The following is a 27,471-nucleotide window of genomic DNA, read 5'->3' on the forward strand; positions in this document are numbered from 1 at the left end:
TACTTCTGATGTCCAAGGAGAGCTTCTAACATGAAATTTAGATTAAAAAAAGAATTGTGGCCTTCAATAGCCCAGTACCAGATAAAGATGGTGTTGGGCATAATTTATGGAGGATGTTTGAGAGTGCCTTTCTGCAGAATGACTTGCAAGCTGAGACGGAAAGGATTTAGAGGAATACCTTGTGAAGAGGAGGGAAGGTGGGTAGGTGTAGAAGAAGTCATGAGAGGGATGGCCCCCAAGGAGGTTAAAAAAGGAAACACATATATTTTTAAAGATTTTATTTATTTATCTTTAGAGAGGAAGGGAAGGAGAGGAGAGAAATATCAATGTATGGTTGCTTCTTGTGAGTCCCCCCCCCTCCCCACTGGGAACTGGCCTGCAACCCAGGCATGTGCCCTGACTGGGATGGTTCGCAGCCCCCGCTCAATCCACTGAGCTACACCAGCCAGGGCAGAAACACATATTTATACACTTTGTTAAACACTGAACAAGAAACTAGAAATGAAACAGAATAGAAAGGGAGGTTATCAAGGAAGGAGTTTTTCAGAAATGTAGGATTTTTTCCTGAAGTCTACAGGATGAGCTGGAGCACCTATTCAAAGAGAGAAGAGCATCGCAGAGTGAATGACATATGCAAAGGTCCTAAGTTGGAATAGCTGGGTCTGTTTGGGAAAGCCAAAGAAGACAAGGAGTCTGCAATGGGGTCGAAGCCCAGAACAAAGCCCAAAATGAAGGTAAACTGATGGTCAATGGACAAGAACATGGGGTTATCACAGCTTAGTCATGTTTCTTGACCTTTTTTCAGAATGAATGTATCAGAGACACCAAAGGATTTTAAATGGGGTGGGAATATGGCCATATTTATGTTTTCTTAACCAGGTTGCCCTTTCCTAGGTCACCAATGACCTCCACAAGGTAAAAGTCAGTGCACATTCTGAGGCCTTACACATCTAACTCATCAGTACCATTTCACACTGGTGACCCCTCCCTCATGCTAGAAATGGTATCTTCACCTGGCTTCCCAGTCTCCTGGCTTTCCTCCCACCCCTCTGGATGCTCCCTCTCCAGCTTAACACTTGGGGCTTCATGGCTCAAAACCTGCTCTCACTGATTAGTTGGCCTTTATGCCAATGGAGACCATTTATTTACCATGTTCCCCCACAGGCAAGCATTTCAATGTGATTCATATAGGTTTTTTGTTTGTATGGGTGTTTGAAAAATATGTATTATTTCCTAGGAAAAAGATCTCACTGCATAACCCATGTAGTGGCTTTTCAAGGCACAGATTCTGTCTGAAACAAGAATGAGGAGCCCTCCTGCCTTTGGCTTTCTCCTCCTTCTGCCACACTTGAGGTCTTCCCCTCACATCCACCCTTTCTGGCACCCTACGTTAGCCTCTCTCACATCAGGATCTCCTCCCCAGGCCTTGCCCTCAGCTGGACTCTGGCGATTCTCCGGAGGTGACTCCTCTCCCCACCGTGTGCTTGTAAGAAACAGTGCAGGTCCCACCTCCCCACCTGTTCTGTCCAGGCCCTCATGACCACATCTCCAGAAGCTACTGCAGTAACAATTTCTAACAAAAATAACCATCTGTCAATTCTCCTCACAGAATGTGTGAAAAGGAAACAAACACCCATTTACAGGCTTGGCTCATCTCTCTGCAGACCAAACCCCTCATCCACTCCACTTCTTCAACAAATATTGCCTGTATTTGTTGCCAGCTCTTGCTAGCCTTACTGTGCATAACATTCAGGAAGGGGTAGGAGAATTAAGTACTAAGGGCAGCAACGAATGGTGATCAGAGAGTGCGCTCTGAAGACTGAGGAGCCACCTGGCAGCCAGATGTCCTTGGTCACATTCCAAACCCTCTTTGTGCCTCAGGTTCTCCACACGTTAGTGGGTTTCCTAGGACTATCTTGGTGGCATGTGGTACAGTATGACTATGGTTATGACAGCATAGCAGCTGGTGCACAAGAAAACTCAACCCATGCTGGGTGTGCTGGGTGAGCTCTATGTGGCCAGGAACAAAAGCCCCTGTTTGGGGCACCACCAAGGGGAGGACACCTACTTTGCTGAGGAATGGGACACCAGGTAATGCCACTTGAAGGGGAGGTTTCAAAGGGGTTGTAGACAAAATCAATTAGGCTCAGAGAGTTGCTCTGTGGGTCTTTAGTCATGGGCCTAGCAAGAACCAATAAAGGCTCTCTATAAACAATGTTGACAGAAAAAAAGATCTTATTTCTTTAGGGGGGTGGGGATTTTCACTTCAAATATAACCTGAATTAGAGGAGCTCAGCCACCTTCAGAGCTGTGCCCCTCTCTCCTGAAAAGAACCAGAGACTTTCCGGGTAACTGGAAAGACCAGAGCTTCCTGTGTCATACACAAGCTCTAGCATGTTATGGTAATTTGGGCTTTTTGTTCTCTGGAGCTACCTTTCTCCTGATGGAAAGAGATGCCCAAGGGTCTTTGTGTTTCAGGCCTAGAGCACAGAAACGTGGTCTGCTCCCAGGTGAGGTAACTAGGGCTGCCTGTCACAGCCAGAAGCAGCACCATGTGCCCTGGAAAGAAGCCCAGTCCCCAGGGCTCTCCCTGGGGCCCATGGAGGCCCCTACCTGGGCCTGTGGTCTTGGGAGCTGGGAAGAAAGTAGAGATGCTTCCCAGGCTGAGGACAGGGAAAGTGTGTGGCCATGGATGGAAAGGCAGGTGAACATACAGCTTCCGAGACCCTCTTGCACTGAGGACACTTCAAGTCAGAAGTAGACCCAGAAGCCACCTGGAAAAGGCAGCATCTCCCATGACACGTCAGCCAACTTGTCCACCACTAGAATTCAAGCCCTGCCCCCTAGGTCACCACTGAACATTAGATATCTTGGTCTTGGGAGTGGCTTCTCTGGCAGGAGAATCTGAGGAGCTCACCCACTTACTCTAACAGCACTGAGATTGCAGGGCTATGAAAGGGCCAGAGGGAGAGAAAGATTTGAAGGACTCAGGGTTCCAGAGCCTAGTTTTAGAGGCTGGCCACGTGTGCTAGAGTGAGCTGCTTCTCTTACTCTAGGAAGCCCAGATGGGACTGGACCAGACTTGAATCACAGACCCCAGCCCTCACACGAAGTTTTGCCCTTCATGTGCCTAAGTGGTCATGGTTATGTGGTTGCTTCTTAATTCCAAACTCCAGCCCAGCCAACTCACCCTGAACTGTCTTCTGATATAAATGAGGCAAATAAACAGTCCTTTGTTTCTGTCCTCAATTTTCAGATCATTGCTCAGGGCTCACCAAGAGCCAGTGAGTCAATCCCCTAATTTCCAGCAACTTCAGGTCTTTAGGACAGAGGCCACTGCCTCACTTCAATCTGATTTGTCATTGCTCAGTCCTGTTTCTGGAACAAGATTGCGCACTTGAGTGGGGTCCAAACTCCTGGGACAAAGCTCCTGGATTCATGCCTAGGCCGACACATGTGGCTGTGGGACCTTGTGAAAGTTACCTACACAGTCTGTGCTGCATTTCCCCATTTACAAACAGGGATAACAAAGGTGACACCTTATGTTGCAGTAAAGAAGAAATGGCATCAGTGGTTAGCACTCATTGTGAGTGCTTGGGCCACGGCAGCCCCTGTTCTTATGCTGACCAGAAGCCTGGCCTAGGAGGCTCCTTGTGAAGGCCCTGACTCAAGGCTCTGGTTGGAGATCTGTGAGATGCACTGACCTCAGCACATGCCAGGGGGTGGGGGATATGGTCTGGGTCCAGACTGTGGGGAAGTAGAGGGAATTTATTCCTGGTAGGTTTTCTGTTAAATTAATGTCATCTTGTCTTAGGGAAAGGTAGAGGAACAGCATGACTATCCTCACAAAGAGACTGGACCCTCAGCACCAGGAAGCTGCCTGCTTCCTGCCATTCATGATGATGGCAGGATAGGGCTAAATCAGAGGGTCTAGGCCTTGCCCAGGAAGGAGCAGTGGGGCAGGGGAGGTGGGGAGGGCACTCTCTTGACCACAGTCAGCAGCCTTTGGTCTGGGCGAGCTGAGTGACGGGATCCTGGAGCAGAGGACTGTGGCCGCCCAGATGTCCCCAGGGCCAGGCCAGGTCCAGCTTCTCACTCTAAAACACAAGCTTTTTGGGAACCTCCCATGGGAATTCGCTTCTTCCAAAATGGCCGTAGCATGCAGTCTTCTGGTAGATGGGCTTCTTCAAATCCAAATCCCTGCATGTTCAGTAGAAGAAAGGGTCATTTTCAATGGAAAAGAAGCAGAGTTTCCTTCTCTGAATTTCAGGCACAGGAGTAATAGCCTATCACACTCACAGTGCAATTTCCTGTCTACACGATACCATGTCTTGTGGGGTGACTGTCACTGGCCATTCAAAAGCAGGCTCAGAGGTTCAGGGACAGCCTGATCAGGAACCAGAATTGCACTCTAGACTTGCAGTGCCTTTTCCCTCTGCATCCCACCAACCTGACCCACACCAACATCAAGTCAGCAAGCTCCAGAAAACAGGGGTGGTGTTAGAAATGACAACAGATGGGACTAGACTTGTCAACTGAATTCTTAGCCATTTGGTCTTATAATTATTTTTCTAAGACCTCCCACCTGGAGTCCGCATCTGCCGGGCCAGCAGGGATCTCGCACAGCCCCTCAACTTGAACACTACATTTGGGCCGTGCATTGTGCTGGGCCAAGAACTCAAACACTTTCCTGCTTGTTTCCCTTTCAGCTGAGCTGAGTGCATCCTGCCACGAGTGCGAGGTGATATATTTACCTGACAATGACTCCAGGCCGAAGGTCAAAGTTCTTGTTAACCACATCTAGCAGCTCTCTCTCTGTCTTCTGAGAGCTTCCGTAGGTGAAGATGGAAATGGACAGTGGCATGGCCACACCAATGGCATAGGAAACCTTCCAGAAGAGACCAGGGTCAGAGACCAGAGCCTCTGAGCAGGGGTCTGCCCTTCACAGAAACCTTCTTGTCCTCAGGAAGGGCAGCTAGAACCACACACCAGGCACCTCTTGCCCAACATGTTTCCCCCACCCGTCTGCCTAGAAATCCCTGCCATCTTCGTGGTGGGCAGTTTCTGTGCACAGCCCTCTCCCTGCAGATTTTTATTCTCTGTCCCACGTTTTCAGGGTATTGGCCACAGTGCCCAATGTGACACACAGTCACATCCTTTGGCAAAGTACGTGGCCTTCCCATTAGAGATGGTGGGGTCAAAGTGGCATAGGGTCTTACCCACCTGCACAAGCACTCTCCGGCAGAGCCCTGCTTTCACCAGGGACTTGGCCACCCAGCGGGCAGCGTAAGCCGCAGAGCGGTCCACCTTGGTATAGTCCTTCCCGGAGAAGGCCCCGCCACCATGTGCCCCCCAGCCGCCATAGGTGTCCACGATAATCTTACGGCCAGTGACGCCTGCATCCCCCTGCAGAGGGAAAGGAAGAAATGGGGGGTGGGGGTGGGATGAGAACCAGAGATCCTACATGGCTGGACTGGGAGGAGGGATGCTGGAGCACTGTGAAGGCCACTGGACTGCAACTTGGAAAGTGCCCTGCAGCTGCCTGGGGGCATGTTTCCAAGGTTCCTTGGCTAGGACTCAGCCAGAAACCCTGACTCTAGTTCCAGATCAGTTACTGACCAGCTGCAGAAGCCAGGTAGGCTATCAGACCCTTATCAGAAAGTACAAACAATGAGCCAGCTGAGTTCACAGCCCATTCCCAATACCTTGGTTTTTATGAGTCAATCACAGTGGAGAAATCCAACTGCAGGAGGCAACTGTGCTGTAATCAACACACCCTCAGCCGTGGCCCTCACTGGTACCACCCAGTAAATGGCATGTGGCTCGTTTCCTCACGTTTCTGCTCTGTGCAACACCAGTCAGTAAAGATGTTTTAAAAGGTGGCAGGGGCTCTATGTTAAATGATTTGAGAAAAGTGCATACTATTCACCCCTGCTTAGAGATTCATCGTTCACTCATATTTTTAGCCTTTGGGAGTCCTGCATGAAATATAATGAACTTGACCTTTCTTTCAACATGTGTGTCTGCACAACATTTGGTCATAGGACCTGTTACGGGTGTTCTGCTCTGTGGCAACACATTCGCCACTGAGATCCCTGGCAGAGGTCAGTAGCCTCACAGAAGTGCTATGCTAATCTCTACTTCCTCACTCCTGCGGGACAGGAGGAAGGGGGCAGCAGAGGTCCACACATAATAAACTTTCCCATCTTGCTACCCCCAGGAGTTGAAGGGAACCCATGGCAAAAACCTGGTAAGCACCACCTGGTAAAAGTCAGTCATTTGCAATGGTAAGTTAGCACATTAACAGGTAAGGCAGCAGCTGCTTGGGCAAGTATGACATCAAATGTGGGATGTCTGGAGTAGGGGGGATAGCACTAGTGGAAGAATTCTAAGGACATGTCCCCAATACAGAGCAAGCTGTTCACAAAGAGTGAGCTGACTTTGCATTTTGTCCAAGGCCAGACCAGGCTGAGTAACACAAAGCCCCCTCCTACAGTCTCTGTGCTTGGGGAGGTAACAGCAAAGCAGGGCCTCATTCAGAGACCAGGGCACACCTGGGGACCTCCAATGACAAACCGCCCACTGGGCTGCAGGTGGTAAATGGTGTCTTCATCCAGGTACTTGGCTGGCACCACAGCCCTGATCACTTGCTCCTTCAGGGCCTTGCGCATGTCCTCCAGTGTTATATCCTCGTTATGCTGGACAGAGATGACAATGGTGTGGATACGCACAGGGATGACTCCACCATTCTCCTGCATGTACTGAACTGTCACCTGTTCATCAGTAGGGCAAGAGGAGACATCATGAGGCTATGTCCTGAGTTGAGGATACATCAGTGCTAGGCACAGAGGCAGCAAGGGGTCCCAGGAACCAAGGGGCCCTCTTGTCTTCAAAGGGTCTTCAAGAAAGTTAATCTGGCACCTGATGGTGTTTGAATAGTTGTCCAGGGCTCTGGGATGACTGGGCACAAGGTGTAAGCTAGTCCCACCTGTGACCACAATTATTGCCACTTGGAGACGTCGGCATTTATAGTTTCTTCTCTATGACCCATGGGCCTCCTCTACTGCTATTTCAAGGGGTTCTGGGTACCAATAAATGTCCCCTGGAAAAGCCTTCTCTTGACCCTCTATGGCCCAGGGTTAAGCTATCCTGGCTCCTTCCAAGGACACAGGAGTCTATGGGCCACATGCCCGCTGTCCCAGCCCCTCAGTGGAGGAGCTCTGGAAGTATATAGAGCCAGTAGACTTCCTGGCTGTGGGGACAAAGTGAGAGAGACTCAGATCAGGGGGGCTGAGACAGAGGGAGTTGCCAGTTATGACTGCCAGCTCTAGGTATTTTGGTAAATGAAAGAGAAGCAGAGAGCACCTTGAGGGATGGAACCTGCCCACAGGACCCTTGCAGATCAAGCCACAGGCTCAGATCTAATATAACTTCCACCAGCATGGGCCAGTTCATGCCCATTCTGTGCATTATCAATTAATATTTAAGCCACTCTGGGAAGACAGGCATTATCAGTTATCTCCACTTTGCAAATGAGAAAAACAAGCCTATGAGAAGGGAAACAACTTGTGTAAGTCTGTGAAAAGCCCAAGAGCCAAACCCTGCACTGCTGATCCAAAAGCTTGTGTCATTCCCACAGCAGCACAGAAAAAATGCTTCTCCCCAGTGCCGCTCCCCCATCCTTCACTGACACCTCAGTGAGCATAAGAGCCTGGTGTCACAGCCTGGTCTGATTGTAGTAACAAAGGCGAGCAGCCTGAGCTTGCAGGGTGGGAGGGAAGAAAATGGCAGATGAGGCTGGGAAAAGAAACTAGCATTGACTGAGTGTGTACTGTATGCTAGAAACCATGCCGAAAGCTATGAGAAGCTGTTAGTAGCCCCATTTTAAAGAAAAGAAAGCTGAGGTTTCAGAACATAAATGCCTTGGTCGAAGCCTCACAGCCAGCAAAGCAGGCTCTGACCTGAAGCTGTGTGGCTTGGTAGCTGGGGTTCTGAGAAGCTGGAGGCTGTCACTCAAGACCCTCTTGATCTATGCTGGAGCCACAGGTCCCATTGCTACCCAATCAATATGAACCCACAAGAGCAGTGCCTAGAGGGACTATGGAGTTTATGGGGCCTTCAGGAGTGCAGCTATGCCAGGTGGCTCTGGTAGAGACACTGGCTGGTAGTCATAGCACTTCTTCCCACCCAAGGGCCTTGACAGAACCACGGGGCCGCAAGCAGTGCCTTCCTTCTTGGGCCTGTGCCTGCAGCAAGGTCTCTGCAAACCCAAGGCACTCAGATATCCGTTGAACACTGGACTTATGTCAGACTCTTACTCTGTGTCCTGTCTGGACCATAAAGCAACAGGATGGGGTCCAGAAACAAGAAGAGAAAGAACCTTCCCACATGAAGCCTGACCCTTGTGAGATGGGCAGATGCACGCAAACATCTGTGGACCTGGAGCAAACCTTAACTGCTTAGCTGTGCTTAGCTGTGCGCACTCAGGGCCCTATGAGAGGAGGCAAGAGGAGGGGCCTCCAGAAGGGGAGAGCCTGTGGCTGGCTCTAGGACTAGATGTGCCCCTTGGGTGGCCTCAGGGAAAGGCTTACATCCTGAGGAGCTGCTGCTTCTTGACCTCCCACTTTGCTGCAAGTCCTAAGCAGAGTCCTTGCAGGACCACAGAACTGTGGCAAAGCAAAGGGCTACAGGATGGCTCTTATCTCATCGTGTCAGGGTCAAAACACACCACAGAAATCACAACTCAGAATGGTGCAAAAACAGCTCTCATGCTAGCACCCAATTCTCCATATCAGCAGGAGGAATTTGTTCAGGTGGCAAGGTTTGTCCTGTTCACAGCCAACACTGGGTAGATGATGAAAATCCTTCATTGATATGGTAGAGAGAAGATGGCCTAGCAATGGGGGCTGGCACAGTGTCCACCACAGGGCAGCAGCCTGTGGGTCCAGGAGCTGTCAGCAGAACCACACTGGCATTCTTACTGCCAGCTGGTGTGGGACCACCTGGGGCAGGGCAGCCAGGCCCACTCTGGTAGCCAAAGTAGCATTTTTAAGAGAATTCAGTGTATCCTTGCTGGAAGGGAAACCTTGCTTCAGAGAAACCCTGAACGAGCCCACCCCTACCCTTGTCTTCCCTGCTGCCTCTGCAGCGAGGAAACCTATTAGTCAGCAAAAAGAAAGCCTTTATACTCCAGCTGGGCCTCCAGGTGAAGCTCCAGCCCTGATCTCACAGAGGGAGAAGGAAAGCTCAGTTGCTCCTCCACTTCCTCCCATTCCTGTTCTGGGACTGCCTTTTCTGTCAACCCAGCCCCACAACAGCCCAAGTACAGGATGAGCAGGGCATGCTGACATCTATGTGCCCCTTCCTTCTGGTACCATCATGATCTCACATTTGAGCTCTCCTGCCCCACGACCTCAAACAAAAGCTGAGGAATGCTGCTGATTCCACCCCACCTACTGCTGGGGCATGGAAATCACATCAGAAGTCCCAAGGAAGGTTTTCCTCTAGGCCACAAATGAGCTCCCTTGCCCCAGGTACAGCCAACACGCCCTTCCACCCTTTGTGGTCTTACACGAAGGCTGACAAGGACCCTAGTCTGTGCAGCTGGAGCAATGGATGGGTCACATGCACCATGCTGAACTGTAAAGTCACATGAGCTAAGTTCCCAGTGCAAGGGCAAGAGAAGGCCCATCTGGTGGAGCAAATTTCCTTTGCTCTCTTCCCTGTAGAAAGCAGAAAGTTGTAGAAGAATCTGAGCAGATATTAGGAAATTCTAAGTGAAGCCCAAAGGAAATTAACTGGAGTTTCCTGGCAGGAAAAACCCTTGGGAGGGCTGGGCAGGCCAGACACTGCCCCTGACCCTGGCCTGGGAAATGGGCTGGAGCAGAGGGGTGCTATGTGGGGAACAGGGGAGAGGAGACAGGGCACCTAGCAGCCCTGGGGGAGAGGTGGCCCTCCACGGAACTCCCCTCAGCTGAAGCGACAGTGCAGCAGCACACAGTAGGCTCTTGGGCACATTTGTTTGCAGGGTGCATGAAAAATGCGGGTGGAAAGAACTGCAGCTGGAAGATTTGGGTGTTGAGTGAGCTGAGGTAAAAATTGGATCCACTAGCAGATAGAAGGGGAAAGAGTGTGGAAGAAGCACCAAGAAGCTGTGGAAGAGGAACCCCAAGGAAAAGGGCCACCCAGGGCATCCGGGTTAAACAGGGAAGGCTGTGAACAGGGAAGGTGGACAGGTGGTGTCCAGGTATTCTAACATTTGCATGGGCCTTCAAACACAGACTTCAGTGGGGATTTCAACCCTGTAGGGAGCAAGGTGGTAAAGAGCTGAAGGGGCCAGAGTCAGAAACGGCAAAGATAAAGTGTTTTTATGAGAAACCAAGAAAAAGAGCTCCAGATAGAGGCAGAAAATCTTTGTTCAGGTGGTATTCGGGGCTTGTTTAGGATGTGGAGGCCTGTTTTGGGGGCAAGGCAGAGACGAAAAGTTTGAAACCAGTTGAGAAGTGTGTGGTAGGAACTGGGGAATCATAAAAACCAAAGGCAACACAGGCTAAGAAGGCAAAAAAAAACTTTAAAAAATTCTATTCATTTTTTTGGGTTCTTTCGAAAATTTTTATACTAAGATTGTTAGAGGAATTTGGCAGTTATTTTAAAACACAGCACCCAGGGAATGACTTGTTTATGGCTTATTTTTTTTTCTTTGTTTCTTGCTTGTCCCTGTGCACCAGAGATAATGATTGCCCCTATGTGCTAGAGATAACATTTTGCTTCTAGCTTCTGTAAGCTGCTTTTGCACCAGAAGTAATGGTCTAAGTGACAGACCACCCCTCACCCTATATAAGCAATTGTTCCCCGCTGATCGGGGCCCAGAACTTGGAGACTGCCTCCTCTGGGTCCACATGTATAATAAAGGTTCCACTTCACTTCCTCTAGTGTTCGGTCTGAGTCTTTCCCGTAACAAGATGGGGAGAGAAAACATCTAGAGCTAAAGATTTTTCAAATAAACAGTTATTTTCAAAATCAGTAATTCTTTGAGTATCCAGATTGAATATTTTGATCTTAATAGGAACAAGAATCAGGAGGATTTGGGGGTGCCTGAAGTGCATGTCTGGAGCTCCCCAGGAGGCAAGAAAAGACTCACCTGAGTCTTTGAGTCGGGCCTCAGCCAGGGCAGCACCCCAGAGCGTCGCAGGTCTGCCATCCGGGAATTGAGTTTGTGAGCAAGGATGATGGTGAGGGGCATGCACTCTTCTGTCTCATCGGTGGCATAGCCGAACATCAAACCCTTCAGCAAGGGAGAGAGCCAACTGAGCAACGCCCACTTTAGACCCAGGACAACTTCCTTCAAATCCAAAGCTTTGCTGCACTCTGACCTATATTGGGTACCTCGTACAGACACATTTGCACTGGGCACTTGTGGAGGGGAAGGCATGGGCCCTGATGCCCGAAACCCTCTACAAGGCAGAGACTCGCTCAAATCCACACCAGCAACCACAGCCTTCCACAGCCAGTTGGGTCCTCATGTCGCTGCCCTGATGTAGGGGTGTGCAGCTCACTCCAGGCATGTGTCTCCCTACAGTCCTCTAGGATGAGGGGTCACCCCACAATGTGATTAACCCATTGTTCAGGAACTTCCTCAGCACATGTTGAGGCCAGGGCTGAGAGAAGCTGCACTGCATGGATGTCCTGACCCAGCACTCATGCTCAGTGTTCAGTTACCTGATCTCCAGCCCCAACGTCCTCTTCGTTTCTATCTAGATGAACACCCTGGGCAATATCTGGGGACTGCTGCTCCAAAGCCACCAGCACATTGCAGGTCTTGAAGTCAAAGCCTAGGCAGAAGACAAAACAGGCCTGAGTGGGAGCACGTGTCAGACACAGGGTGGCTGTGAACCCCCTGGGGGACTGCCCTGTTCCCAACATGGCATTTAGCGCTGCAGAGGTCTCTGACTACCTGGGATCTGTCAGGGCCCAGGGCTGATGCCCGGAATGGGGAAGGCCATGTATGCTTACCATGAGGTAAAATTCTTTAGTTAGAGAAAATTCTGCACTGTGCATTTTACTGAATTAAATTACACCTTGATTAGAAATTATGTCCCACATGGAACTGCTGTATACATACAAACTGGATAACATCTATAGCTGCTTTGGCTGATGAAAAGGTGGTGACTCACGGCCCTGTCCCCTTGGGCTCTCCCACAGGCACTTCTCAGGACCCAAGTTGAAAATTGCTAAACTGAGTGAAAACCCAGGGCCCTTCTGACATGGCCATTCAGAAGCCCAGATATGAATCAAATCCAAGTATAGATAGTCCCTGACTTATAATGCTTCAATTGAGGATTTTCCAACTTTACGATGTTGCCAAAGTGGTACACATTTAATAGAAACCATACTTCAAATTTTGAATTTTGATCTTTTCCTGGGTTATCACTATTCAGTATGATATGCTCTCACAAAGCTGGACAGGAGCAGTGAGGCTCAGTCTCAATCAACCACATGGTCACCAGGGTAAACAACCCACACTCTACAGCATAGTCACTGCATTAGATGATTTTTGCCCAACTATAGCCTAATGTAAGTGTTCTGAGCACACTTAGAGGTAGGCTGGGCTAAACTGTGATGTTCATAGTTTAGGTACATTTTTGACATACAGTATTTTCAACTTATGAAAGGTTCATCAGGATGTTACTCCATCGTAATTCAAGGAGCATGTGTATTAAACATACTGAACAAATAAAGTGTGTATGAACTGCTCATAGAAGCTCCCAGAGTCAGAGTCCTCCAACCCTGAGATTCTGAACCAAAGGGAAGAAGCACATATCTGGAGGCTGAGGCCCTGTCTGTCCATCCCCACCGCTCAGGCACAGGGGTGGAAGCTGGTCCTGCCCAGACCGGGTGCAGCAGGCTGAGGACTGGGTCAGGGAAGTCTGGGCTCACAGCAGCCTAGCCCAAGGCACCCCAGGAGGGAGTGCTGAGCACAGACAGTGCGTTTGTCTTCCTGTTGGTCATCCAACTGTGCAGGCCTCAGCTTAGGGACTGTGTGAATGAGGAGCTAAAGCAAACAGGGGCCTCACCACAGGGTCTAGTGTTAGTGACAAGTTGACTAACTGGTACCTCCTTTCCAGTTTATTACCTATGGTGCTAGTGGGCTAACTAAAGCAAGCAAGCAAACAAACAAACCAACAAACTCAGATCCAATCTATCTACATGCTTTGAGTGAGGACATACTGTCCAATGAAGTAAACCTGAACTTTTCAGTCCTGCCCCGCCCCTTCCAGATGGACTTTGTAAGCCAACATGAACTTGGGTGTAGCCTTAAAGACAACATACTCTTCGACCACCCCCATGTCTCTCTGCCTAGAATGCTCCTCCTCCTACTCCCCATTCGCACACACCCCAATCAGATCACTCTCATCAATATCTCTGGACCCTCCCACAGCTCTTCCTTGCTCACTGTGCCACCAACTCCCTACTGGGCACCTTATGCTGTGCCATCTGTGCCAGGCAGTGCCCCTGCTCTGGGAATACCAACTTACCTCTGTCTTGGGCTGCCTCCTGCTCCCAGTGAATGTTTTTGAAGGCACAAACTAATGAACAACCTTGAGAGAGCTGCCAAAGATTCACCAATTTTCATGAAATATTTTGCATTTTGCCTAATCACTATGTCTAAATAATGAATCTTCTTAATGCTAAAAATCAATGAAGGGCTTCAAGCGATTTGGAAAAATGTAGTTTAGGGGACTAAAGGGAGAAGCAGGGCTTGGAAAGGGCAGTGAGCCCAGAGGCTCAGCAGCAAACTACTGTGAGGAATGGTGAGCCTGTGTCCTCGCTACAGTGGCCACGGCTGTGCTTGGAGCATCTTTGGTGCAGGCACATGGACCTGTTCAGCACGCAGAAACGTTAGCCAACAACAGAGCTTGGTCCTTTCTAGGCCTGGGGATATTATCTCCTGGGGAATTTGCCTGATTCCTAGCAGAACAAAGTGTGCTCTTGAATAAGGTTTAAATGTATGGTAGAACAGGGTGGAGGCTTGACATGGCCACACGTCAGGAAGCTGCTGCCTTGGGACAATGTGTGGCCTATATTAATGCCCCATGTCCTCACTAGGAGAACTGACCTGCACTCACTTGTTCTCTTCCCAGTGATTCTTGTGTAACATCCAACACTTTCACATGTTCAGGTGAGTCAGAAGGTGGCACCACCAAGCACGTGTCTGTGCCTCAAATGGTGAACAGCTCTCTAACTTATAAATGTGTGGCATGTCATCCCAGCCTGCCCTGACCCAAAAAGATGCCACACATCACCCTAAATGAGAAGTATGTGGGATGTCAGTAGGCACTGGCTCTAAGCAGCTAGGCTTCATGCCTGTCCTTTGATGCCCCTCCACATGGGGCGCTTTACTGGCCTGCCTACTCGCAGGGCCCTCCGTTCCTTCCAGCGCTCACCCACAGCTGACCACAATGCTCCTCCTGCAATCCTGCCAGGGCCTTTGCCCCTTCCTTAGGTTGCAGACTCCCTCACTGCCTGCTACCAGTGCCAGTCTGGGCTAGCCTGCCTCCTTTGCCTGCTATCAGCACCAGTTCTGGATTGTCATCTTCTTGTCTATAATGCAAAGCAGCACAGTTTAGCAGAAAGCACAGGAGTCCCAAATGGGGCAGCCATGCATTGTACTGATCAAGTCCCCTTAAGTAAGTTATTTACATCTTTAAGCCTCAATTTCCTTATCTGCATAAGAAGTACAGAAGAGTCCCTCAAACAGTTAAGTTCAATGACATGTACAAAGAGACCATCACAGTGCCCAGCAGAGGAGAGGACCCCAACAGAGGGCAGCTTCTTTTCCTCACAGCTTCTTTCTTTCCAAAGCTCCAAGAAGGCAGGACATTAAACAAGACCAGAGTTAATAATGGATGGACACAGACTCCTCAATGGGGCACTGTCACCTGGTCTGCTGATCTGTTTAGGAGACCTCCACCACTGGTCCCTGATTGGCAGACCTAGGAATGATTTTGCTCTGCTGATACATGCACTTTCAGAAGACTGAGAGCCTCCAGTGGGACTCAGCATCGGGGGCTCTCTCAGCAGGGACCAACACGTATTCAGACTAGGGGCCCTGTCCTTACCCTTAGCAGAGTCATCGTAGCCAATGTGTTTGATGGTGTCTCTCACCACTCGCTGGTAGTCCACCGTGGCCATGGAGGTGATCTCCCCGCATAGCAGCACCATGCCCGTCTTACACACTGTCTCTGGAAGGGAAGGAGGAAAGGTAGTGGCCATGTGCCAGCAGTGCTGATAAAGAGACTCACAGGGAACCTTATCAGGAATGAATTCTAGACAGAAAATAATGCTATTAAAAAGAGTAAATTCCAGCACAGTTGGTGACCATCTTCAAATGCCTGGAGAAGTACATTTTAGACAGAATTGGTTACAATTCTGAATTTTCATACCAAGTACTTACTGCTTGTGTGATCTTGAACAACTTACTTAGTTTCTCTCTATTTCCTCAACTATTAGATGAAAATAATAATAAGACTGCAGTGCAGAGTAAAATGAAACAATGATTATATGTAGTTATAAAGAATGAGGTCAAGACTTCTGGCCAAGATGGAGGTGTAGGTAGACACACTGTGCCTCCTTGTGTAACCAAAAGAAGGACAACAACAATTTAAAAACAAAAAAATCAACCAGAACAGACAGAAAATCTAACTGTATGGAAGTCCGACAACCAAGAAGTTAAAGAAGACACACTTATGCAGACCCACAGGAGGGGCAGAGACAGGTGCGTGGAGAGGACTCGAGGCAAGGAGCAGGCTGGAGGACCAGGCAGGCAAGGCAGTGGCTGGTGAAGCAGAGGTCCCACATTCAAGCCCAGATAAACTGGGAGGAACAATTGGGGAGCGAGACAGACCACACAACCCAGGCAGGGAAATACAGCCTCAAACCACTGATTGAAAACACCTGTGGGGGTTGAGGTAGCAGTGGGAGAAGCTCCCAGGTCACAGGAGAGTTTGTCAGAAAGATCCACAGGGTCCTAGAACATATACAAGTCCACCTGCCCAGGAATCAGCACCAGAAGGGCACACTTTGCTTGTGGAAAGCAGGGAAAGTGACTGAAATCTGGCAGAGAGTGGAGCAAGCACTGTCGTTCCCTCTCAACCCCTTCCCCACATACAGTGTCACAAAGCAACGACATGGGTTGTCCCATCCTGGTGGACACCTAAGACACCACCCATCAGTACATAATCAAGGCTCATCAAAACAAGAAAAAATGGCCCAAATGAAAGAACAGATGAAAGCACCAGAAAAATACACTAAGCAACAAAGAGATAGGCAACCTATCAGATGTACAGTTCAAAACACTGGAAATCAGAATGCTAGCAGACTTGGTTGAATTTGGTTGCAAATTAAATGAAAAAATGAAGACTATGCTAAGGGAATTAAAGGAGTATGCACAGGGAACCAATAGTGATGGGAAGGAAACTGGGACTTAAACCAATGGAGTGGACGAGAAGGAAGAAAAAAACACTCAATTAGAAAAGAACAAAGAAACAAGAATTTTAAAAAATGAGGAGAGGCTTAGGAACCTCTAGAACATCTTTAAATGTTCCAACATCCGAATTGTAGGGGTACCAGAAGGGGAAGGAGAAGAGCAACAAGTGGAAAACTTATTTGAACAAATAATAAAGGAGAACTTCCCCAGTCTGGCAAAGGAAATAGACTTCCAGGAAATCCAGGAAGCTCAGACACTCCCAAAGAAGTTGGATCCAAGGAGAAACACACCAAGGCACATCATCATTACCTTAGCCAAGATTAAAATGAAGGAGAGAATCCTAGAAGCAACAGGAGATAAGGGGACAGTCACTTACAAAGGACTTCCCATCAGACTGTCAGCTGATTTCTTAAAAGAGACCTTACAGGCAAGAAGGGGCTGGAAAGAAGTATTCCAAGTCATGAAAGGCAAGGACCTACATCAAAGATTGCTCTATCCAGCAAAGCTTTCATTTAGAATGGAAGGACAGATAAAGTGCTTCTCAGATAAGGTCAAATTCAAGGAGTTCATCATCACCAAGCCCTTATTATATGAAATGTTTAAGGGATTCATCTAAGAAAAAGAAGATGAAAACTACGAATAGTAAAATGACAACAAACTCACAACTATCAACAACTGAACCTAAAACAAAAACAAACTAAGCAAACAACTAGAACAAGAAGTTAATTACAGAAATGAAGATCACATGGAGAGTTATCAGTGGGGAGGGGGTGGGAGGAGAATGTGGAGAAAGGTACAGAGGATAAGAAGCATAATTAGTAGGAACAAAATAGACAGGGGGAGGTTAAGAATAGTATGGGAAAAGGAGAAGCTGAAGAACTTATATGTGTGACCCATAGACATGAACTAAGTGGGGAGAATGCTGGAGGCAGGGGGTACAGGACAGAGAGGGTAAAGGGGAGAAAAAAGGGGACAACTGTAATAGCATAATCAATAAAATATACTTTAAAAAAAGAATGAGGTCAACAGGTCAACATATGTGGAGCTCTTCCATTCCTTTACTGCTAAAACTCCACTGCAGGGTTTAGGGAGCGAGATTCTAAGCAAGAAATAAAGGCAGGCCAGCCTTCTCTCCAGCTGTTTACAGAGATGCTAGGGTGAAGTTTGACCTCAGAGAGGCACAGAGCCCTAGTCCTTATACAGGGGCTAGGATGGCACTGGAGAAGGAAAGATTGCTCTGTGCAGCAGACAGTGTAGGGCACCAATAGTGGAGAGAGCAAGGCTGTCTGTGGTCTCCATGGTAAGCACGACTACCTGTGAGCTTGGCCAAGACCCCGGTTCAGCTATATCCACTACCCACTTAGTAAAGTGAGAGGAGTAGACTTAATCACCCCCATGGCCCTCCCAACTTCCTGCTGACATGGGAGCTTCAACACAGGCAAAAGGTTCCCACCCAGCAACTTATGTCTCCTGCAGGAAGAGTTTAGGTGTTTCTTACCACAGGCCACCTTGGCATTGGGGTCCTGCTTGAGGTGGGCATCTAGCACTGCATCACTGATCTGATCACAGATCTTGTCTGGAAAGGAATGAACATGTGTAAGAATCACAGAAATACTAGGTGTAACAAACTAATGTTAAAATAATAAAATGTGTTGTCAGTTTATATAACAAATATACCTAAGAGGACACTTTTTTAAATGCTAGAAATTTTTTTAAATTTAATTTCTTCCTGTGTCTGCCTAGTTTTGCATGATGTATAAATCTAGAATTCTCTAAAAAAAAGAAACACACTCACATTCTTCAAACTAAAAAGTATCTCATTCCTCAGCATATCCCTTTTAATTCTAAGATCTAGAAAAGTCCTCAATATAGAAGCTTAAGTAGCCAATAATGTGAGTGAGGCTAGGTGCCAAGATGTAAAATCAGAAGAGACAAGCAGATGCACTGTACTGCAGGTTCCACAAGATGCAGTGTGTGGCTGTAAAACACGGTGCCTAGTTCCACGACTCCACGTAGAAGGACTCTGTAAGAGAACCTCTGCACATCATTGCTGTTTTGCAGAACATCTCCATAAGCAGCTCTCATATCTGCCCACAGTCACTCAGTCTCCTAAAGCCTAGATGTTCTAACAGCTGATTTTGACCTCCTTAGTCAGTCAGGGTGGTACTGACAAGAGTTCAGCATGAGCTGGCATTTGACCTTGTTCTGTATTTGCCTTAGAAGCTCTACATGGATGAGCAAATAGACCACTCAACAGAACTGTGGAAAAATCTGCTCTTGCTTTGGGCTTATGTGAACTGTCAAGGTTCACAAATTCAGAAATAAAAGTGACATCTGTTTACACATACTATATTCATTTAGTGTTCAAAATAACCATAGAGTCTGCTCTTAATAAATTAATCAGATTTATTCCAGAATTATTGAGATATAATTGGTCTATGAAAAGTTGCATATAATTAACATACACAATGTGGTGAGTTTGGACATATGCATGCAAACTAGATCACCAGATCAAGGTAACAAACACATCTATCACCTCTGAAAGTTTCCATGTGTCTCTCTTATTTTTTTAAAGTTTTTAAATTAAGAATTTGGATCCAGAATCAAGCAGTTCTCTCACAAGCATATATTAAGATCTATAATTAAAAATGTTAATTTGTCATTAAAGGTGAACTCCACAATTTTTCTTTCCAGAAAATGCTATTAAATATATGGTTGCACCTAAAGGATATTATGCTAAGTCAGACAGAGAAAGAGAAAAACCACATGATTTCACTAATATCTGGAATCTAAAAACAAAATAAACAAACACTACAGAAGCAAACTCATCGATACAGAGAACAAACTGATGGTTGCCACAAGGGAGGGGGGTTAGGGTACTGGGTAAAAAAGAGAGTAGGGGTGAAGAAGTACAAATTGGTAGTAGATTTACATGGGAATGTAAAGGACAGTATAGGGAATATAGTAATAGGGAACTATTAATATTGTAACAATTATGTATGATGTCAGATGGGTACTAGACTTATTAGGGTGATCATTTTGTAAGCTCTATAAATGGCTAACCACTATGCAGTACACTATTCAATAATATAATATTGAATGTCTACTGTAATTGAAAAATTTAAAAAAGAGAAAAAACACACACATTTTAGTTTTTCTATCTATCCGCCTGCAGTGGCAGCTCTGGTTGTAAATCTAAATTTGTGTGAGTCCACAGCCTCTGTGTACCCCTGCCAATACAGACCTCCCTCAGCTCAAACACCCACTTTAGGCTTACCCATCAGGACTCTTAGGAGGTACTCATATGCCAATCATGATGACTCTACTTGTTGAAAGGACACAGGTCACATGGCCCCAGTGCACATAGGGAAATGGGATAAGGGATATTAGGGATAAAGCTGGAGTTGAGCAAGGGTATCAAGTTAGCTTGACAAACTAAGAGAACATCTAAGGAGGCCCTTCAGAACTGTTTCTTTAGGCTTTGGAAAATGTTATCATTGTCACTTAGTAGCCTTAAGATAGCCAATAGTTAGTTTTCGTGGACGTTAAAAAAACATTAATTTTATATTTTTAGTGGAGAGGAATTTAGCACTGGAGTAACAAGCAGAAAGTCACCAAACCTTAGTGAAAACTGACTTAGTTATGAGGACAGTTAATTTTTACTGGTGAGTGAAAGAATCAGACAAACTGAAGGTCTGCCATTCAGTAGAGAAAACAACTGATTGGCTGGAATTTTCCTTCTCTGTCCATTGAACACATTGCTGTCTGTACCATGGGAACACTGGCTACTTCAAGCCAAAACAACCCACTTCCTCTAGGCAGAGCAAATCCCAACCTATGCATGGCCTTCAAAAGCCAGGGAGCTGTCCAGAATTTGCCAGACATAGCAATGGATGTGAGATTTTGAGTACAGTGAACCTAGAAACTTTATAAAACTATGCATAATACAAGAGGCTATTTACATTGAATTCAGGTAGGTCACTTACAAAACCCAAGGTTTCCCAATAGTAGCACTATTGACCTTTGGGGCTGAAAAATTCTTTGTTGTAGGGGGATGGTCTTGTGCATGCAAGATGTTTAGAAACATGTCCAGCCTCTACCCACTGAATGGCCCTATATCAACCCCCTCCAACCAAAAATGTTTCTAGACATTTTGAAATACCCTTAGGTGAAAAGAGACAGAATTGCCCCAGTTGAGAACCACTGACTAAAGCATATGGAAGGAGTAATGTATTATGAGACGTCTAAAGCTGAGTTATAAGGTATGGAAGTTAAATCTCTTTGAGAAAGAGCAAGAATGAGGAGGATGAAGAAAAAAGGTAGACTTGATGGGAAGTTACCCAAAAGTTCAACTACTCAAATGAATTTTTTTTTTCAAATGAATTTTGAAGAAGCCCTTAAATACATAAATCAGTGTGTTTAGCCCCCTGGAGTTTTCCTAGAACAATGGTCTTAAAGTGTGTTTTCCATACCAGCAGCAGACTGGGAACCTACTAAAAATGCAGATTCTTGAGCCTCATCTAAGACCTACTAAATCAGAAAGCTTGGGGGTGGGGCCCAACACTAACATTTCACTCCAAAGTTTGAAAACCACGCTTCTAAAACTTGAGGCCCTGATTATGGTCCTCACTGTCACCATAGAAGCCTCTCTCATTTTCCCACATCACAGTCCCCCTACCTTCCAGGTACCAAAAAAAAAAGCTTGAATTTTCTTCCCCTTCAAGAAGTCATCTCTACTTCTTTTAGATAACATATCTGAGACTTTCAGAACCTAGAGATCAATCTCAGCACCTATTAGAATGCAATACCATTCATTTCTAAACTACATGTGCTTTTGGCCCTGGCCAGTATGGCTCAGTTGGTTAGAGCATCATCCATGTAACCAAAAGGTTGTGGGTTTGATTCCTGGTCGGGATGTGCACAGGAAGGCAACCAATCAATGCTTCTCTCTCACATAAATGTTTCTCTTTTCCTCCTCCTCTCTTTAAAAGCAATGAAAAATGATATCAGATGAAGATAAACAAACAAACAAACAAACTATATGTGCTTTACATGAAAAACTTAGTGACCCACTAAGTCACTTATTTGAGGGAATCTTCTCTGTTGACTTAAGTTGCTCACTGATAACAAATTAAAGATTTACTCAAAAAATACATAAAATGCTTGTATCTAATGACATATTTTATGTCCATGATTATCTTTAGACAACCAGCTGCGTGTTCTCTGTCACAGACCCACCATGCTGAGATGCCCGGGATGGTGGCAGCATGAACCCTCCGCTTCAATAACTTACAATTTATCATTTGCATATGAGGGATTATTTTACAAAACCACACATAGAGTAAGAACACTTCATATTGTTCCTCCAGAGATCCCTTATAGTAACTAACACAAACTGTTTTAAGACTTCTAGTAAAAGCAACTCATTCAGCACAGGTCACCTTTGGTCCCAGTCAACCAACCTACTTACCTGGGTGTCCCTCTCCCACAGACTCTGATGTGAACATGAAGTTTCCTTCTTCACTTAGAGAATTGTCACACAAGCCATCCACTGGCCCATTCATCTTTTCACAGTTCCCCACCCAGCTTCTTCAAGGCAAGAAGTTGGCCTCAGTTTTGCCTCAGTTTTTTTTCTTAAACTCGACTGACTTGTCTCTGGCAGGACCACAGGGAGCACTTCTGCCCAACTGCCTGTGAGCATTCGAGAGTAAGGTGAGGATGGGTGAGAAGGGAGAGACTGAATGTGGATGTGTCACTCCCTCTGCTCCCTCCGACTGGTCAGAGCCTGCTCCTGAGTGACTCCTATATATGGAAAAGTGAAAGTGCCTGCATAGTCATGTGAGAAAATTGGAGGAGTCCATTTCCTGGGGGGGGGGAGTCTTTTTGCTTTGAGGAATTTCAGTCTTTAGCTCTAATTTCCTAAGCCTTAGCATCTGGTCAATGTATGGGGAAGAAGGTTGTATAGATTCAGCGGAACTGAAGCTCTTTTGGGCCTCTATTTCATCTCTGCAGCTAAGCTCCATATTGTTCCAAGGTTAACATCCCATGTTGGAGGGTGGGCCTGTGGTTACTCAAGGATACAAACAGGCAGCAAGAAACTATTTTTCCAGAAATATGGTTAGATAAAACAGGGTGCCTCTGCAGTTGGGTGCTCCCCCTGCTCCCCCACACTTTGTCTGGATTGGGCTCTTCCCCTTCTCCCACCTTCTCAGAGCAAAAGCATGCACCTGTACTCTGAGTCCGCTTAGATGTTACACAACAGGTTCATTTTCAAGGAAAAGCTTTTTAGTCCACATTTTTCTTCTAATAGGAATCACCTAAGCTGTCAACTTCTCTACAATGCTGTCAATCACAATAAGAAGGAAGACGTTTGAAAAGCATCTGGGCTTTTTAAAAGAAAACAATGTGTTTTTTGGGAAAGAACTCTTGAGGGAAATTGCCAGAGTTAGTTCCCCAAAGTATCCAGATAATAAATTAAAAATCTACATATTCAGCTCTATATACTTGATAAACTCACATAACTCTTGCATTATTTTTGCTTAGACCAAAAACACAATAAACAGGATTATATCTTTAACCAGTTTATGCACTAAATGACAGCATTTCTCCCTCTCTCCCACTCTCAGATCTAGCTGCATCCTCAGGCCCAAGGACACTAGGGAACCGAGACCACAGAAAATGAGAATGGGTGGAAGAATCACTAGAAGGCAATGGAAAGTAATCAACCAAAACTTGATGCATCAAAGGGTGGACTGTGGAAGGCAAAAAATATAGGATGTAATAATCCCAACTAACAATGCTGGTGGCCAAATCCTCTCTGTACTTTTAATATGAACATGACACTTTTTTCCTGGGGCTCCCGTTCTTGAGTTTTGCCAACTGATCAGCAGCAGCAATGAAAGCCACATTGAAGTGACCTCTTCAGAGATAAAGTAAGACAGTTTACATATATGTACGTAATCCAAGGCATTTAACAGTGAATGAGCTGGAATGCTCAGGCAGACTGCTGAAAGTTCAGAGAGGAAAAGACCCCAAGACGAAGTGAAAAAATGAGGAATCGAACAGGAACTTTAGACAGTATAGCCTGGTCCTTTGTCAGCACACAGAACTTACCCTGTTTGCACTTAAACTATTTCAACATTGTTGTCCCTTTGTAAATTTCTTCTGGGTACATTGGTTCCAAACCTGGAGGCAATACGAGCTAATGTTTAATGTGAACTACAGACTGAGGTAATCCTAGCAGTTAGGACTGTAGCGATTATGTTACAGATATGTTTTAAGAGCAAGATGAAGTTTAAGGATCAAGTACTCATCAAGGGAGCAAGAAGTCTGAAAACAAAGCAGCCTAACTGCCCTCTGAATTCCAAAATGAATAATAGCATCCTGGGGTGGGGAGGCACTTGGTGGGGGCATGTTCTGTACAGAGAAGTGGCACTCTCAGAAGGCTTCTGCTGCCAGACACAAATCCAGAGTGAGGGAAGTATCTGGAAGACACCTGGTCCAGTACCCATCTCATGTACGAGTCTTACATGACACCTCTACTACATAAATGTTAGACCACCTTACAAATCCTTCAACAGACAATGTTAACAAGAAGCACATCAAGTATGGTGCTGGAAGTGCAGGCTCTAGGCTGGATCCCAATTTTGCTTCTAACCTACTATGCACCCTGAGCAGGCTTCATAACCTTTCCAGGATGCTGTTTCATCATCTGTAAAACAATTAAACAATTACCTAACTCATAAGTGTTGTGAGAACTAAATTACTTCATTTGGGTGGGTAATGAGCATAGTGCTATACACAATAAGAGTTTAATAAATATTACCTAATACTATTACTAAGTATCTTCTGTGTACATGTACATAATATTTTTTTCTGAGCAAAAATAGGACATCGTATACAGGCAAACCTCAGAGATACTATAGGTTCAGTTCCAGATCACCCAGTACTGCCACAATAAAGAGAGTATCATATAACGTGTATCATAATTTTTTTGCTGTTGGAGGGCCTTGCCTTCAATTTGTAAAACATAAAACATACTGTGAAGCACAATAAATCAAAGCACAATATGTTGTTTTGTATCTTGCTTTCCCCCTTTCAAAATACTGCGGTCCTCTTCACATTTCTACACAGAGAGACTTCGTTTCTTAGCATTTGAACAATATCCTACAATCGGATGTATTGGGTTGGCCAAAAAGTCAATTTAGGTTTTTTCTGTAAAATAAAAGATACATTTCTCATTTTCATCAATAATTTTATTGATTTGAAAATTTTGAGTATGTTAGCTATCTCCACTATTGGCTTTCAGTGGGCAGAGATCAAGGGTGCTGCTAAATATCTTCCAATGAATAAGACAGTCTCACAGCAAAGAATTATTTGGCCAAAATAGCAATAGTACCAAGAAACTCCACAAACCACTTTTAACACGTTCGACCAGTTACAGCACCTTCTTCATACACTGCATAAATCATTTTTGCATTTCAGTCATGTTATTACCTTTCTTAAAATAACAAGGCATAATACACCAAATATGTGTGTATTTTCTTTCATCTTCAATATTAAAATGGCTGTGCAAAAATTCACCAATTTTAATAAGTTTTTTTTAGTTCACTCTGATGTGACAGCTCTCACAATACAATCTAACAAAATTGTTTTGGATGAAGTTAAAGACAACTAAGCACTACTACAGCCATTGCACCTTAAAAAGTAAACAAACTTTTTGGCTAACCCGATATCAACCATTCACCCCCTGATGGCTATTTTCAACTTCTCTGTTTAATATTACCATACTGCTGCAGTGAAGATATTTAGTCATCGGCACACTGTTGCAAAAGATAAAATGCAAGGCCCTGGCAACACTGAATTAGCATAAAGATTTCCATTTTGTAATAAAGTTTTATCAGTTACATAAAAGAAACAGCAGAAAAGGAAGAAATACTTCAACCAAGAGTTAAAATCACAGCTTCAATTTGCTCCTTTCAAAAAGAATTGGCAGATCTTGGCAAAGATGTATTTATTTAGAGTTGAACTCACAAGGACTTAGTAGCCCTGTTTTGTTGTCATAAACTCAAATTAAAGCTTTCCTTATGCACAAGCTGTCTTGTTCTCCCTTATGCATGAATTGCCCTCCTGCACCCCCGCCCACCCCACCAGCCCCACTAATGACCAAAATCCAATTCAATGGGTCAAAGGCCTGCAGTTGATTTCACTTTCCCAGCAACCTTCAACTCTGAATCTTTGCTAACTAGCTTCTGAGGAACCTTGGCTTTGACAACAAATCTGATTTTTGGCCAGATTTATACTGATGAATCTCTGAATGTAAAATACCAGAGGGAAGACCATGTTGCTAATAAGCAGTGTTGTAAGCCTGCTGAGTGATTTAATGAAGAAAATCTGAGGGCACCTAACCCCAGGTAATACCATGAGGCAGCAGAAATAGCAGAAAACACCTAGCCATGTGGTGTCCTTCTCTGGCCCCTGCACTGCCATGCCTGATAGCTGTGCCACAGGCAGGAAAAAGGGTAGTTTTGATTACCTAAAACTCAGGCAGAATTGGAGTGTGCATCCAACTCAAATGCTGTTTAAATGGAAACATTTCTAAACTTCAGCAAGAAGTTCCCCTAACCTAAATTGCATTATAACCACATGGAACATTATCAAGATGATTTATTTCTTTGCCCTCATTAATTTAAGCACAAACCTTTCCCCCATAGGTTATCCTGGAACATGAATTATTTATTTATGAAAGAAATCTAAAATTGATTCAGACAATATACTTCAAAAATTTTAGGTAATTTCAGAAACATGTCATCTTCATTCAGTAAAAAGTCCAAATAAGTACCTTGTATGCAATAGCTACTCTGAAAAAGAACAAAGAAATGTGGAAAGGCCTCATGGAAAAAGCAGAACCTGAGCTGGACCCAAAGGAATTACAGGATCTTTTTTTTAAATTGTTGCAGGGGACTGAGGTGGAGATGGCAGGAATCACAGGATCTTAAAAGGCAGCAGGGAGACAGGAAGGCTCAAAGACCAGGCCAGAGAGGGCTGGAAAGCCAGACAAGCCAGGAGCTGGGACTTAGTGGTAAGTAACCCTGCAGAGGCAATGAAATGGTAGTTTCTGCCTGTCAGAAAAATCCAAGCTGGATTAATGAAAGGAGATTCCAAAATTAGAGACAAGAGTAGAAACTCCTGCCTTGATCCCAAAGTAAACTGAAGAGGAACAGGCTCTGAGATGTTCATATAATAAAATGCACATCCAAGATGGTGAGGGAGTAAGTGGGAGCTACACTAACCTCCTCCCTGAACCAATCTGGAATTACAACTAAATTTGTAGAGATCATCCAGAATAATCATCTGAACACTAATTGGAGTGAAGTCTTATAACCACAGACGGACAAAACAGAACACTTCACAATGTGACTGGTAGGGAGTGCAGAGGAAATCCAAGAGGGCTGGCTGGGCTCCCATGGGCAGCAGCTGAAGTGACAGAGGGATATTTCAGCTGCTGGGGGTTCCCCATGAGACATGTAGTGTCTAAACTCCAAGCTGGGATCCCTAGCATCAGAGCTGAAAAGGAACTCAGGTGATATCCAGCTGTGAAAAGTAGCAAGGTTTCTGTCTACTGGGGAGAGATGGCTGAAGATGCAGAGCCTCTTAAAGGGCCAATGCACAAAATTTTATTTGCAACCATTTATCCTGGGCTCCAGCAAAGGGAGGGCAGAGTGGACTACAGACACTTCAGGAGAGCCTGGGGTTGGCGGTTCTGGGGAGAGAACTGAAGGAACAGCCACCAGGATCCCTGTGCTGAGTCATTCCCCGTACAACAGGAGTCATCTCTCTCAAGCACAGCACCCCTCTCTGAATTGCATCAGCCTAAGAGGAAGCTATAACTCCACCCACAGGAATTACTCTGCTCCACCCTGTGGTGCTTAAACCTAGTTGCTGATTACAGCTTCAAAAAAAATCCATACACTCATTGTCATTTT

General features: G+C 45.7%; 1 protein-coding gene across 3 annotated transcripts; it reads right to left on the reverse strand.

Annotated features, from left to right (window-relative positions):
• Positions 1 to 2,154: 2,154 nt before the first annotated feature.
• Positions 2,155 to 22,275, reverse strand: MAT1A (methionine adenosyltransferase 1A). Of its 3 annotated transcripts, none has more exons than XM_037059439.1 (9): positions 21,957 to 22,275; positions 17,985 to 18,062; positions 15,120 to 15,242; positions 11,719 to 11,831; positions 11,141 to 11,284; positions 6,555 to 6,773; positions 5,224 to 5,406; positions 4,755 to 4,888; positions 2,155 to 4,200 (listed from the first exon to the last, which is right to left on the reverse strand). In XM_037059439.1, the coding sequence occupies exons 1-9, from the start codon at positions 22,048 to 22,050 to the stop codon at positions 4,098 to 4,100; spliced, it is 1,191 nt and encodes a 396-aa protein (XP_036915334.1). In that variant the 5' UTR covers positions 22,051 to 22,275; the 3' UTR covers positions 2,155 to 4,097. The 3 variants fall into 3 exon arrangements, with proteins under 3 accessions (XP_036915334.1, XP_036915336.1, XP_036915335.1); XM_037059441.1 differs by lacking the exon at positions 21,957 to 22,275 and adding an exon at positions 19,764 to 19,786; XM_037059440.1 differs by lacking the exon at positions 17,985 to 18,062.
• Between the last annotated feature and the right edge of the window lie 5,196 nt (positions 22,276 to 27,471).

Source organism: Sturnira hondurensis, unplaced genomic scaffold (genome assembly GCF_014824575.4).
Source record: "Sturnira hondurensis isolate 20B ecotype Veracruz unplaced genomic scaffold, ASM1482457v3 Scaffold0010874, whole genome shotgun sequence".
NCBI classification, from domain to species: Eukaryota; Metazoa; Chordata; class Mammalia; order Chiroptera; family Phyllostomidae; genus Sturnira; species Sturnira hondurensis.

Excerpts from the sequence above, each read along its gene's own strand:
- MAT1A (XM_037059439.1), bottom strand. The coding sequence starts at position 22,050 with ATGAATGGGCCAGTGGATGGCTTGTGTGACAATTCTCTAAGTGAAGAA. Across the intron at positions 15,243-17,984 it reads CAATGCCAAGGTGGCCTGTG|AGACAGTGTGTAAGACGGGC; the intron begins GTAAGAAACACC and ends CTTCCCTTCCAG. Across the intron at positions 4,201-4,754 it reads CGGCCTGGAGTCATTGTCAG|GGATTTGGATTTGAAGAAGC; the intron begins GTAAATATATCA and ends CTGAACATGCAG.